General features: G+C 32.7%; 1 protein-coding gene across 2 annotated transcripts in view; it reads left to right on the top strand.

Moving 5' to 3' along the window:
• SNX2 (sorting nexin 2) overlaps positions 1-15,108 on the top strand; it is a 47,904-nt gene that overhangs the window by 13,363 nt on the left and 19,433 nt on the right. For both annotated transcript variants that reach the window (XM_037005223.2, XM_017658179.3), the window contains exons 2-7: positions 3,664-3,781; positions 8,184-8,347; positions 9,732-9,792; positions 10,123-10,166; positions 11,219-11,360; positions 14,956-15,034. In XM_037005223.2, coding sequence (XP_036861118.1) covers positions 3,664-3,781; positions 8,184-8,347; positions 9,732-9,792; positions 10,123-10,166; positions 11,219-11,360; positions 14,956-15,034 — 608 coding nt within the window. The remainder of the gene's footprint in view (positions 1-3,663; positions 3,782-8,183; positions 8,348-9,731; positions 9,793-10,122; positions 10,167-11,218; positions 11,361-14,955; positions 15,035-15,108) is intronic.

The raw sequence follows: 15,108 nt of genomic DNA, 5'->3' as shown, positions 1-15,108 counted from the left end.
ATAGAAATGTACCATTATGGGGTTTAATGGTATCTCATTGTTTTAATTTGCATTTCCCTGATGACGTATGATGTGGGGTATCCTTTCATGTGCTTATTTGCCATATGTGTCTCTGGGAGGTGTCTCTTAAGGTTTTTGGCCAGTTTTTTAATTGGCTTATTCATTTTCTTACTATTGAATTTTAAAAGTTCTTTGTGCATTTTGGGTAGCAGTTCTTTATCAGAAGTGTCTTTTGCAAATATTTTTTTCCCCAGACTATGGCTTGTTTTTCCACTGTCTAGACGGTATCTTTCACAGAGCAGAAAGTTTTGATTTTAATGAAGTCTGTGTTATCAGTTCTTTCATGAATTGTGTCTTTGTTGCTGCATCTAAAAACTGATCGGCAAACCCAAGGTCATCTAGATTTTCTCCTATGTTATCCTGTAGGAATTTTGTGTATCTGGGCTTTACGCCTATGATACATTTTGAGTGGATTTTTGTGAAGAGTGTATAGTCTGTCTAGATTCATGTTTTGCACGTGGATATCCAGTTGTTCCAGCACTGTTTGTTGAAAAGACTTTTTCCCCCATAGTATTGCCTTTGCTCCTTTATCAAAGATCAGTTGTCTAAATTATGTGCATCATTTTGGGGCTTTCTCTTCCATTCCATTAATCTGTTATTCTTTCACCAATACCACACTGTGTTGATTACTGTAGCTTTACAGTAAGTTTTGAAGTCAGGTAGCTTCAGTCCTCTTTGTTCTTCTTCACCATTGTGTTGGCTCTTCTGGGTCTTTTGCCTCTCCATATAAACTTCAGGATCATTTAATCAATATTCACAAAATAACTTGCTGTGATTTTGATTGTGATTGCATTGAATCTGTAGATCAAGGTGGGAAGAACTGCTATCTTGATAATATTTAGCCTTCCTATTCATGAACATGGAATATATCTCCACTTATTTAGCTCTTGATTTATTCATCCGAGTTTTGTAGTTTTCCTCATATAAATCTTGCACATATTTTGTTAGGTTTATATCTATATATGTCATTTTGGGGGATGCTAATGTAAATGGTGGTGTTTTTAATTTCAAGTTCTATTCATTAATAGTATATAGGAAAGTGATTAACTTTTGTGTTTTAAAACTTGTTTGCTGCAACTTTGTTATAATTACTTATTCTGGGAGTTTTTTGGTCAGTTCTTTGGGATTTCTGCTTAGATGATCAGGTTGTCTGTGAACAAAGGCAGTTGTAGTTCTTCCTTCCCAATATATATACCTTATATTTCCTTTTCTTGTCTTATTATACTAGCCAGGACTTCCAGTACAGTGTTTAAAAGCAGTGGTGAAAGGGAATATCCTTCCCTTCTTCTTGAAAGCTTCAAGTTTCTCACCATTAAGTTTGGTTAGCTGTAGTTTTTTTAATAGATACCCTTTCTCAAGTTCAGGAAGCTCCTCTGCATTCTTAGTTTGGTGAGTGTTTATCATGAGTGGTTAAAGCATAATGTAGACATGCTTTAGGTTGTTTCAAACTCTTCAGTATTACAGACAATCTGATTGACAAATCCATGGCCAGTTCATAAGCATATTCATGATGATCTTCTTAGAATTCATTTAGCAGATAATCATTGCGTGTTTGCTGCCAGGAACTGAGTGAAAAGCAGTAAACAAGAGAAGATACTCTAATTTCCTTTTACAGGTTTTAGTTTATAAATAGGTAATAATTATGCTGTGGTAAGAGAAATTATGAGGGAAGTAGTAGCTATTCTATGGGATAGAATATAGGCCAGTCATCTATCCAGGCTTGGCTAAAGGGGAGGTTGAGGTTGTCAGGAACATCTCCCAGAAGAAGCAAGTTTGTTTTTAAATTCCTTCAAGCAAAATAGTTAGGGTAAATGGAGGCCTGCCTTTGTGAGAGTTTGGGTCTGTAAAAATGAGCTCCTGAGAGAAAATAAAAGCTCTCCTTTAAATTTACCCGTAAGGAACTGAAACAGTTTTTGAAAGCTCTGAAGAAATGTCCTCTTGCCATAGATAATAATTTAGTTATAACTGATCAAAAAATTTTGTTAATTAGTGGCCTCAAAAGATTATTGATCTTAAGAAAAGTTTACTGATTATTTACCCTTATTAAAATTAAGACCTTCTGTTCATCAAAATCTACAATTAAAGTGGAAAGGCAAGCCACAGACTTGGAGAAAATGTATCTGTCAAGGAAGTTGTATTCAGAATACATAAGGAACCTACACAAATCAGTAAGAATAATAGAAAAATGGGCGAAATACTTGAAGGGACCTTTCGCAAAAGAGGATATTCAAATAGTTGTTAAACATATGAAAAATGGCTCAGCATCATTATTCATCAGGGAAATACAAATTCAAACAACAATAAAATATACTCCACACCTGCCATAATAGCTAAAATGAAAAAGATAGACTATATCAAAGTGTTGACAAGGATGTGGAACAGCTAAAATTCTCACACATGGTTGGTGGAAATGGGAATCATACAGCCACTTTATGAGATTGTTTAGTATTTTCTTCTAAAGCAGAACATTCACATATCCTGTGATCCTGGTAGTCCATGCCTAAGTACGTAACAAATAGAAATTTGTTCACAAGTTTCCAAAAAGATACATATATATTATTAGAAAGTTCATGCAGCATTATTGGTAGTGGTGAAAACTGGTAACCACCCAAATGCCCATGAACAGTAGAGTGATCAGTTGTGGTACATTCTTCACTCAAGGGAGTATTTTACAGCATCAGGAATGAATAATCTTATTAATAATACAACAGTATAGAAGAATCTCATGTAGACACCATTAAGAACAAAACCCAACCCAAAAGAGTATATTCTGTATGATTCCAGTTTTATGAAGAACAAAAACACGAAAAATAATCCGTGCTGGTAGAAGCCTGGGTGGAGAGAGGATAAAGAAGGGAAGGGAACATGGGTGGAGCTTCTGGTGTTGATGATAGTGTCCTCTTTCTTGATATGGGTGCTGGTCACACAGGTATGTTGGGTTCTGTGAAAATATCCAGCTGTGTAATTACAGCATTTGACCTACCTGTACAATTTACTTTTTATATTATTTTTTTTAAAAAGAGAGTATTCATTCTATTATGAGCAAACTATAATAAAGCTAAAAGCTTCACATTCTAGATTCCATATGTCGGTCATCAATATTTTAAGGTTAAGAAGTTCAAAAATAGTCCCTAAGCTTAGTTGCAATGTAAATCTTTGGGAAAAGGGAATATTTTTAGTTTGAAGCTATAGAAATTTTAGAGTAATCATATTCTATATAGCTAGTATTAGATCTTCTTATAGTAAAGCAGTAATTTGAACTTATTTATACATGCAACATGTTTTCAAGATCTCATTTTGCCTATTACAAAATAATATTACATATGACTATGTAAAGCATTAAAATTTGTTTTTGTTAATTGTAAGTCAGCATAATGAATTACTATCTCTAAAAAGGTGACCTTTTTTTTAAATCTTAAATGACTTTTTGTTAAGGAAGATGAGTAGAAGTGTGTTTTTGGTTCATTTTTAACCTCAGAGGAGAAACTATAAATAGATGCTCTTGTTCTTTCTTCCTTTCTTATCAAGTGAATGTGCTATTTCTGTAGTGTATAGAGACAGAGTATAACAGAAGCCCACCAATCCATTCTCCTTTTTTAACAGTCAAGTCCATCATCTCCTGAGCCAGCTAGTCTTCCTACAGAAGACTTTAGTGCAGACTCCAATGGTCCCAAACCGGCCGAAGCTGTGCTAGATGATGACAGAGAAGATCTTTTTGCAGGTAATTTAAAAATCTTTATTTTTTAAAAAATAATAGCCAGTTGTAGTATATATACTATTACAAAATATTCTCTAAAGCATAACTGAAATTTTGTGTAAGGTATGGTAGCTTTTGTTAACAACTTAGGATAGGAAATTTCCAATTAGATTGCTTTATGAAAAATATAGACTGTTGAGAGGTGCAAATATGTGATCCTTTACAGTGTTAAGCTTTTGAAAATAAGCCACATACTAATAATTTGATTGTTTGATTAGTACTTAGACTCAACTAATTAATGGTTATGACATTTATACCTTGCAAAATAGCACTGATTATATTCTTTATTATAAATTGTCACAAAGCAAAATGAAACTCTGGATTTAAAAATCACTTAATTTATAATTATATATATTTGAAATCTGTTTTAATAAAATGCTCCAGTATTTCCCATTTTGGTTCACTTTTAGGTGAGTAAACTGATGCTTGAAAAATTTATTTTTGATATGGAAGCAGGATTTGGTATAGTCATCCTACTTTTAAAAATACTGGACCCTCTTCAAAACGTTATCTGCTTTAAGATAAAATTTAGGAAAAATCAAATGTTTGGATACTAAAAAGCAAACTCTTCTGTGGAATTAATGATACAAAGAATCAAAATAGTAAATATCTGTGTTTAACAGCTTAACTTACCTCATTTGGGTTTCATTGAGTTAAAATGTAATGATGTGTTTATAGTGCTTGAATATTCAAACCATTCTGTATTTTTATACAAGTGTCTTTGATGATACACTCTTTAATCACAAAGGTCCATATAATTTCCTGCTTGATTAGTTTCATGAAAAGTTTTCACTGCAGATGAATTCATTAGATTACAGAAACAGATTAGATTGTATTGGTCTGTAGGTTAAATTCATGTATGTTATCATGTCAGAAAATTGATACTAAATATCAGTCATATTCAGCACCCCCCTTTTTTTGGTAGCTACCTAACAATTTAGAGTAAAATCACAACTAGCAAAAGTTGTAATACTCCTTTTTATTTCCTTCTGTAGACTTTTCTTCCAGGAAGTCCTTAAAAGTCTTTTCATGGCATTTATGTTTTAGTCTAAAAGATGACACAAGTCCATCTCTTCTCTACTAAGTAGGTAGTGATTAAACTTTTGTGTATTCCTCTAATAGTTTAGGGTCATACAAAGATGTTACAGATTATCCATTTTATTAAAGACTCTTTCACTTTGACATGTCAGAATTCTATGAGTACATTAATGACAGTACTGTGAGAGTATGTATGCATAGAGTGTTTTTTTTCATAGTGTGCACATAGGATCAAACAACTTGCCAAGTGAGGACTATACAGTGATATTTGCCTACTTAGATTGATTAGAAAAATCTTCATATTTGCCAAGTGAGGACTATACAGTGATATTTGTCCACTTAGATTGATTAGAAAAATCTTCATATTTTAGTCTACTGAGCAGTCTGTACTGAATACTGTAATTCAAATGTGGTCGATGTCAGTGTTTATTTTCTTTTTTAAAAACCAAAATTGGAGAAATGGGGATTAAACAATAAACAGTCATTTGTTTTGTTACCTACAAACATAAATACTTTTTATGCTTTATCTTTTATCATGAACTCAGATGCCTTTCTTATGACATCGTTAGGTACTCTAAGACCTAATCTGATCATCTTTTTGTGAAGGAAATAATGCTAAACTGGTATCTTATTTATAATGCCTTTAAGCAGGTATTTTACTCTTCCTCCTATGGAGTATGGTCCTAGGTAGATCCATAATAGAGAGTAGCATATATTACCAGGATGGGGAAAACTGTAGTCCTGTAATAAGAACATATTCTTAATTTATTCCTCATGTGTCAGAGAAGAGACTATAGAAATTGCTCTAGTGTTCTAGCCATTTTAATCTGAAAACCATAGGAGATTAGATTGTATTGGTCTATAGGTTAATGTGTTTTGGGTAACGTTTCAAGTACTATTATGTCAGAAGTGATACCAGAAAAAGGTCAAATGTGACATAGTTTTGTTACTACCTAGTGCTCTCACCAGGTACGGTTTTCTAGAGCCCCTCTTCACCATTTTTGTTTGGTCCTGTGCTAAGCTTCACTGAGCATACTTTTAAGAAGCTGTCCAAGAGGAATGAGTAAGGGTTTTAGCAAGTTGCCAATGTTGAAATTGTCCTAAACTTTTAGAACTTGTTTCTGTCGAGGTACTTACCAGTACTTTTCAGCAAATGATACCAAATTTAAGTTATTGAGTATTCTTTTGTTCAAAAATTCTTGGGTGTTTGTCATACAAGTGAAATATTATATAGTTGATATTGACATAATCAATTTATACTTGTCCTCAAAGTATGTCCCCCAGGAAGATGTTAAGATGCCCTATAGGACATTTTCCAGAACCCTTAGGTTTGGTTTAAATTAAACTTTGTGAGTTTGTAGTATATTAGTTTGCTTTCGCTAAAAGATGTTGTGAGAAGAATTAAAGGCATGCTGTATTAGTGTGCTGAACCTAAATATCCATTAATGTTCATTTTTGCCCTCCATATTAGCTTCGAAGAGCCTATATTAGCTTTTCTTATTTTGAAGTCTCTTATATTTAAGAAGCAGCCTGTCAGAGTCCATGCAAAGAACACAAAACCTATTATTAGTGAAGTAAAATGTGAAAAGTAAAAATGACTTTTTGTACTGGTATCTCACTAAAGTTACTGTGTCTTTCACAGTTTTTGCTTGTTGGTCTGCTGCCAATAGCAATACCTCTTCCAGAGAATCTTAGGTTTCTGTCCTTGCTGCTCATTGTTTTGCTTGTTTATAAAGATCTCACACCTCCTAGCTTTGATATACTATACTGCTTTCTTTCTTCTATATTTCTTGTTGGTTTCATTTCTTTAAAAGATCAGTAACTATTAGCAATCTTAACAGCCTGAAATTACATGAAGCTTTTAGTTTGTTATATTAGGATCATCTGTAGTCTACTCAAACTCTGTAGTCTGTTTTTCTTCCTCTGGTTACCATAGTTTGACAGGTCTGGGTTATTAATCATTTTTATTTTTAATATAAAAATCATAGGGAGCTGTACTGAGTAAGAATGTCATCAGCATGACATAGATAACCAGTAAGAGTAGCTTGATAAAATGTTGACCTGTTTACATGTAAATGTAAATGTATTTAATATAAATGGCCTTATCACATAAATATGTTACAACTGCTCTGCTTTTGAGGTATTCATATTAAAATGGCTCACTGAATAATAATTACTACCTTCCCAAATGTTTAGGAATCTGAGAATCTCAGAGTAGAGACCACTGGCCTGATCTTGTTTCCCTTATAGTCCTGCTTGCCTTTTCCTGGTATCAATTCTATAAACCATCAGAAGTGTGATTTTCACTATGACATCTGGTTATAATTTTCATTTTTCTGGCTTTCTTTTTGCCTGTGCTATTACTTATTTTCAAGGAATTCTTCCCCTGTTTTTTCTCTTCCTACCCAAGTATTCTCAGATCAGTTTTGTGAACTATTTCTGATTTTTCCCAGCCTAAAGTGTATTTCCTATCTCAACTTACATTGTAATGTTTGTTCTGTAATTCTTATTGCAATTAAATGTTTTGTAACATTCCTTTTATTGTTCTCTTGGTTATTTTTTATCTTTTATTATTATTTAACATTCCACATGCTTATGTCTTGTTTTCCCAAATAGATTATAAGCTCTCTGAGGGAAGGTATGACATTTTACATTTCTTTCTGTTTCTCCATTGCATTTAGCACAGTGTTACATAGTTTGTAGACACTCAGTTTCTTGATTTGATTTGGTTTTAAATATGTTTAAATTTAGATTTTTCAAGTGAATGGGCATTTTAAATTAAAACCAAAACACCTGTTTGCTTTGTTCATATTTGTGTATTCAACTAATATCTGGTAATTTTTAGCAGTTAATTGCTTTGGATTACTATTTGTAATTTCCATAATCAATTTTTAATCCCAATTGGGATAGTTCTGGGCAGCATTCTGCTGTAAAATTCCTTTGTATGTACAAAATAACCTTGAAGTTAGCTTGAATGAAAGATTTTGGAAGGTAAGTTACCACTAGTGTAAGATATATTACAAATCCATACACAAATGCATGTGGAATTGCCCACATCATTGCTTTCCTACTAGCTTTCTCCTACCACTAGTCTGGATATTAAGCTGACTTACTGGAATTCTTCCTAAAATCAACAATGTCACTGTTGGTTTTAAAGCTTTAATAAACAACTAAGGAAGGATTCATAAAATTCTAACAATTTTTATATAACATTTTTACATGTGTTTTTGGGTAGTATAAAAATACTTTTCATAATTTATTAACTACTGTATAGACTGTTGGAGGCTTGTTACAAGTGGCATTAACTAACTTGCCTAATTTGTATTAGAAGCCACAGAAGAAGTTTCTCTGGACAGTCCCGAAAGGGAACCTATCCTCTCCTCAGAACCGTCTCCTGCAGTCACGCCTGTGACGCCTACTACACTCATTGCACCCAGAATTGAATCAAAGAGTATGTCTGCTCCTGTGATCTTTGATAGATCCGGGGAGGAGGTATGGAAAAATGTTTGTATTTTAAATTAATATGTAAAAAGTAAGTTTTTTGTTGCCACCCACCATCACTCTCCTGTTAGTCATTTCTAATCAAAGCCTTTTAAATATTTTGGGTAAAGAACACTGGACTAAAGAAGTTGGGTGGTTTGGCTTCTAATATTCCCCAGGACTTTTTAGTCTAGTAACTTGGGCATATCACTTTCCTTCTTAAGTCAAGGTGTTTGTCATTTGTGATCTTAAGATGGTAATGTGTGCCTCTCAGCGTTTCTGTATTGGTCAAATATGATACTGTATGAAAGTGCTTTGAAAACTACAAGAAAGTGGTATTTTGAGTAGTTTTATATGACAAAAGCATACAGTAAATGTTAGTAGGTATGTTGGTAGGGTTAAGGATGAGTTGTGAGTGAAGGGAAAGCATAAATAAGAGGGTCTCCTGGGCTCTAATGATGGTATTTTTCTTGACCTAGGATCTGGTTGCAAGGATATGTTCACTTTGTGGGAGTTAGTTAGGATTTGTAGACTTATGTATGTTTCAGTAAAATAAGGTTCACCTTTTAAAAATCTGTACAAGAGAGCAACCTTGGAAAAAGATTATGGTTAGAAAAACTCACTTTGGGTAGTCTTAGACTATTAATATTGCTTTAAAAAATTTGTAAGATGTAACAATTTCTGTGCTTTTTTCTTGAGAATAATAAAACTTACCTGCAGAGCTAATAGAATTGCTTATTTATAGGCATTTACAAAGTACTCCTCTGTAGTTTCACAGGATTATCATCTTTTCTACTTACTGCTTTTTTCAGTGAGCTTCATAGTGCTTTCATTGGCTTCAAGAACTTGTGTTTACTAGGTAACTAGACAGATCATGATGCCAAAGTTGCTTGTAATAATTTCTGCAGGTATGTAGGATATTATCGGCAAAAGTAATGGCTACTTCCTACTTGTTAAGAGTATAGATAAAACTTTGAAAGATGCTAAAATTAATTAAGGTTAGTTAATGAGTTTAATAATCTGAATCTGTAGGTTCAGTATATAGGACAAAAAATTCTACAGAATTCTAACAGAAGACAAACTTGTTACATCTGAGGAATTATAAAGACAAAGATTTTCTGTTACTTCTCCAAATGATTCTTGATTCTTTTCCTCTTCTTTGTATGTGTGTTTTTTTTACATAGGAAATATGAAAGCTTTTTTTTTCCCTCAGTGGGAGCTGTTCCAAGGACAAGGAAATATTAAAGCTTTTTATTGTTTTTCAGAAATGGAGTGCTGAATGGCTTTTTAAATTGTTTGATGTGACAGTGACCCTAATGAAAGATAGATGGCAAAAATTACAGTTATTAGTCTTACAATTGTATAAATTGGAATCTTTGATAAATATCTTTTCTAGATTGAAGAAGAAGCAAATGGAGATGTTTTTGAAATTGGTGTATCAGATCCAGAGAAAGTTGGTGAGTCAATATTTTATTTTATACTTCTTTTTGCCAACTAGCCTGGTGGTTAATGTGCTGTTTATCTTTGCAAAATGCATTATTACAGTATTAAAATGGCACTTTTATTTTTAAGCTTGTAGGGGTTTTGGGCTTTATTTTTTCCTAGCTCTATTCATATATAATTGACAGACAAAAACTGTATATATTTAGGATATACAATGTGATGATGTAACATATGTATGATTGCCACAATCAAGTCGATCAACATATCACCTCACATAGTTAGTTACCTTTGTGTGTGTGGTTAAGGTTGCTGTTTTTAATAGTATGGTTTGACTTTTCTCATAGGTGATGGCATGAATGCTTACATGGCATATAGAGTAACAACAAAGGTAAGCATTTTGCGCCTTTAAAAAATACTAAGTCCTCAGTATGTTTAAGATGAGGATATGATAGTGGTTAAGGTGTAAGTGATCCCTGTCTTTATAGAGGTTACCATCCACCAAAGATTGAAGTAAGTAGTTGCAGTGAGTTGTGAGTGGTTTGCTAGGTACTGTTCTGTGAGAATATGCAGGAAGGGACTACTCAAGACAAGGGTAGGAGAAGTGATGGGGGGTGGAGAAAGAGAAGAATGCTTGATCCAGTCAAAGGGATTTGTGTTAAAACAAGAAGTCAAGAAAGCATTGTGCCTCTCAGGATCTGCAATAAGTGAAACCTGATTGAATTGTTCAGCAGTAAACCTCCCTGTATTAGAGTCCAGGCTTCCTCCTGAATATAGTGGAGAACTATTGAAGACGTTCAAACAAGAGTGTGGCACAATTAGATTTTTATTTTAGAAAGTAGATCTTTCTGATTCAGTATGAATTGGAAGGGTTAAAATAGAGGTCAGGATTTCTAATTAAAAGGTCATTGCAATTCTTAAAGAATTGTAGAACTTCCGTTCTTAAAAGAGAGAGAGTGGGTCTGCAGCAGTCCTAACTGTGAGAAGTATACTTTGTACTAAAGAAATTATTCTAGTGTGGAGCAAAATAAGTGGTTTCTTGAGTTGTGTAGGAGGTAGAATCAGTAGGGCTTGGATGTAAGGAAGAAGGGGTGCCTAACATACTGACTAGAGTAACACTGGTTGTCAGAGTGATCCCAGAGAAAAGGCAGCACAAGGGGAGGAACACAGTGTGGACATGGTAAGATTTGTTAATTCACTGAACAGGTTTCTTAAACACTAACCATGGAGTCAGGCTCCATTCCAAGCATTGGGGTATAGTAGTAAACGGTACAGACAAGTGCCCTTCTCTCATGGACCTTATGTTCTAGCAGGGGAAAATACAAATTTGATGTGGCAGTGAGATGTAAGTGGAGGTGTCCCTTGCCCTTTTAATTATTTAAGTAATTAAACAATAATTTCTTAATACTCAAAGTTTGAAATACACCTCTTCTTCACTTGTAGACTTCTCTTCCCATGTTCAGTAAGAGTGAATTTTCAGTTAAAAGAAGATTCAGTGACTTTCTTGGTTTGCATAGCAAGTTAGCAAGCAAGTATTTACATGTCGGTTATATTGTGCCACCAGCTCCAGAAAAGAGTATAGTAGGTAAGTATGAATCATAAAGAATTTTTGTTAGCTGTTCAGTTCTAACAATAGAAATTAAGGATTCCTTGGTCATTCTCTATTATGACATCTCATAATGTCCAGAGATACTGAACTTAAATATTCCAGTTATGACAATCATTCATCAACTCAAGAATGTATAAACTAATAGTTTTATTTTCTAACACCTGTGGATTTTGATTTATGTAAAATGATGATGTTAAATATTGGGTCACAGTTTGTGAAGTTGCAAGCAGTTGAAAACTCCAACATTTTAGGTTCCATTTAGAGTACCATTAGAGTAACACTCAAAGGACATTTAATATTAGCATATTAACATTTTTCTAAGGGATGGAAGTGTTTGGCTTTCAGCTATTCATTGTCCAAAAAGAAGATTGATATAGCCTTGGTCTTACTGTAGCAATATAAGCACTCTTAGTTTATTTCATACCTTGATTTAACATGTAAAAACATTTCTACTTTTGCAAGTAGTAAAGGCTGAGTTGAGAGTGTGCAAAAAAGCTATAAAAGAGAAGAATCGCCACTGTTCCAACATTTAAAGACCTCTCTCATCTCTTAATATTTAGTAGCACTTAATTTCAGTCCTTTTAATCATAGGTTTTTATTTACTTTTATTTTCCTTTATGCATAATATTATTATCCTGAAAAATATTTAAAGTGAATTTTGCTGATCTTTAAGTTACTGGTTTCGCTTTTTTAAACATTTTGTTGGAAAGTAATTTCATTGATTTTTTTTTTAATGATTTTGAAACCTGATATATTTAAATGGATTTGGTATAGACTTCCTTTTTTAATTCAGAAATCAGATTGTGTGGTTCTTCAACTTCATGGACTCAAGACCCTTCACATGATTCATGATTCAAATTTATTAAGAACCTTAAAGAACTTCTGCTTTTGTTGGGCTGTAGCTATTGATATTTATTGTGTGAGAATTTTTTTAAATTGTATTTACAATTCATTTAAAAATAGCAATAACCTCATACCTGTTAAATAAAATTTTTGTGCAAAATAACTTTATTAGACAAAAAGAATTCAATAATAAGAGTAGTTTGTGGTTTTTTGTTTTATTTTTTACATTTTTGTAAGTCTCTTAATTTCTGGCTTAAAGAAGATAGCTAGCTGTACTTTCATTCTCCTCCTGCGCTCATCTGTTGTGATACAACACATCAAATAAGCTTTGTAAAGCCACTAAGCTCTGATAAAAGAATGATAGTAAAAAAGAAAAATATAGCTTAGTATTATTAACTGTTTTTTACACACACCTTCTCCTAACCCCGTAAAGGAGTCTCGGAAACCTTCCAGGTATTCTGACCATACTTTGAGAACTGCTGATCTAGTTAATAATCTTATTTCTCTCTTCTGTAATCTATTGCTCTGTTAACTTTTGACATTGTACTTGAGTTTCATTTATCATAAATTATTTATTATTAATATCCTTTTTTCTTTTAACTTTAAGTTGTGCAGTTGTTTTTATATACCCAAAGAGGAAAAACAAATCATTTTTCTCATTTTGATAGCTAGATATGCTTCTAGTCCTTAAATATTGACCCAAAGACAGATTTAAAAACTAAATTTTCATATCCAAGTTCACTATGTTTCAAACTAATGTTTTGCCTTAGAAACCTTCAACCTTCTACAAATTGTTGCAATACAATAATAGCACATTTACCTTCAAAATAGAAATAGGAAACTAAATCCTAAGAGCATCCTTTTCTGATATTTATTCTCACGGCCTTTGAAGGATAGTAGGGGCCAGTGATATAGTTATGTTCAAATTATCTGTATATATGTCCAGGATAGCCTATTATATTCTAAGACTATCAATTAAGTTACAGGAATAAGTAACATTTATTGAGTGCTTAGTGTGCTAAGGCACTGTGCTAAATAATTTATGTGCATTCTCTCAGTTAATCCTCACAACTTTGAGGTTAACTTATCATTGTCCTTATTTAATAGGTAAGGAAGGTAAGGTTCATCAAGGTTCTGTAACATGACCCATGTCATACAGCTATTGAGAGGCAGAGCTGAGCTTTGAGTGCAGTCATCCTACTCCAGAGCTTGTACTCTTAACCATTATCCTATTCTGCTTCTAATTTTGGTATGATTTTTTTCAAACAATTATGGCTTCTTTTACTTTCTACCAAAAAAAATAACTTCACTTCATAAAAATAATACAAAGCTATATTATTGTAGAATTGTCTAATACACATTTAAGGTGGATTAAATTGTTTTAAAATTATTTATTTGTATACTACAATTTATTCCAGAAAGGATTTGAGGCAACAACATGTAATGCAGTTTAAGAGTAAGGTTTTAATTTACCATAATGGTCCATAGCTGTTACTTCTAAGAAGTAGCATAAGTAGAATATTCTTGACAGAAAAAAAAGCTTACAGGGTAGTAAGATATTTCAGGGAAACAGAGTATGTGAAATAATCAGTATTCCACATCTAGTACTCCATTCAGGGTAGGTAGTTCTAGGGTTTTTTTTTTCTTTTCAAACTAATGTATTTCAAAGGAGTTCTGTTAAACAAAACATTCATAGGTAATACTTACTTATTCACAAGTTGTACCAACGTGAATAAGAATGACTTGCTTTTATGTAATCCATTTTTAATGACTTTATTGAGATATAATTCACATGCCACATAATTCATCCATTTAAAATGTGTAATTCAGTGACTTTTAATGTATTCAGAATTGTGCGTACATCATCACAAAATGAAATATTTTATTACCCCTCAACCATCCTCTTAAATTTCCCCAACCCCCCAGCTCTAGGCAATCACTAACTTACTTTCCTTTCTCTGTAGATTTGCCTGTTCTGGACAGTCTTATAAGGGAATCATATAATTTATGATCCTTTATGACAAGCTTCTTTGACTTAACATACTATTTTCAAGGTTCTTCTATTTTGTAGTATGGATCTTCTACAGAATTGATTTTTGAAAAGAAAAAGAGCATGGACAGAAAGAAAAATCTTCATGTGATGTATTAGTGTTAAGATTGAAATTGCCAATACAGAAATGATTAACGTGATTTTTATTTTTTAAATTTGAAGAGTTCTAAATGTCTCTGTGAAAGAGCTTGTTATTTCAACTGTTATAAAACCACCTATTATAAATAAGTAAGAACATGTTTTTAGAAATAGCAATAAGTAAAATAGGTAGCAAACTTACGGATTACACTTACTTTTATTTTTCTAGTCCTCAAAGTAAAGAACCTTAATTGTTGGTCATAAGAAATGAAAATATTGCACTTAAATTGACTAATTTGAATACCATTATGCATATTGAAATGCAAATACATTTTAATTTATCAGGAGTGTATTATGTAACAGATAAGGATCCAAGTCAGTGCTCAGCCTCTGCTTTATTTGTTCTTCTAAGTTTTTATCAAGTAGAGATATTAATATATCATGAGTTTTAATTTCTCAAAAGTATAATTCTAGTTATAAGTTTAGGAGCTTTTTTGTCAAGTTCAAATTTAAAGTATTTCAAATTATGCCAAAATAATTAGAAAGGACTGTTCTATAATAATGTCAAATCATCATGAATCTCATTTAATTTTTTCAAAGGCATGACCAAAGTGAAAGTGGGTAAAGAAGATTCATCATCCACTGAGTTCGTAGAAAAACGGAGAGCAGCCCTTGAAAGGTAACACTAGACAGCTGTGCTTTATAATGCTGTCATGTTTTTACTTCCGTAATGTGAGCCTAATACCATTAATG

This window comes from Manis javanica, chromosome 14 (genome assembly GCF_040802235.1).
Source record: "Manis javanica isolate MJ-LG chromosome 14, MJ_LKY, whole genome shotgun sequence".
NCBI classification, from domain to species: domain Eukaryota; kingdom Metazoa; phylum Chordata; class Mammalia; order Pholidota; family Manidae; genus Manis; species Manis javanica.
This window is presented reverse-complemented; position numbering and strand designations above follow the sequence as displayed.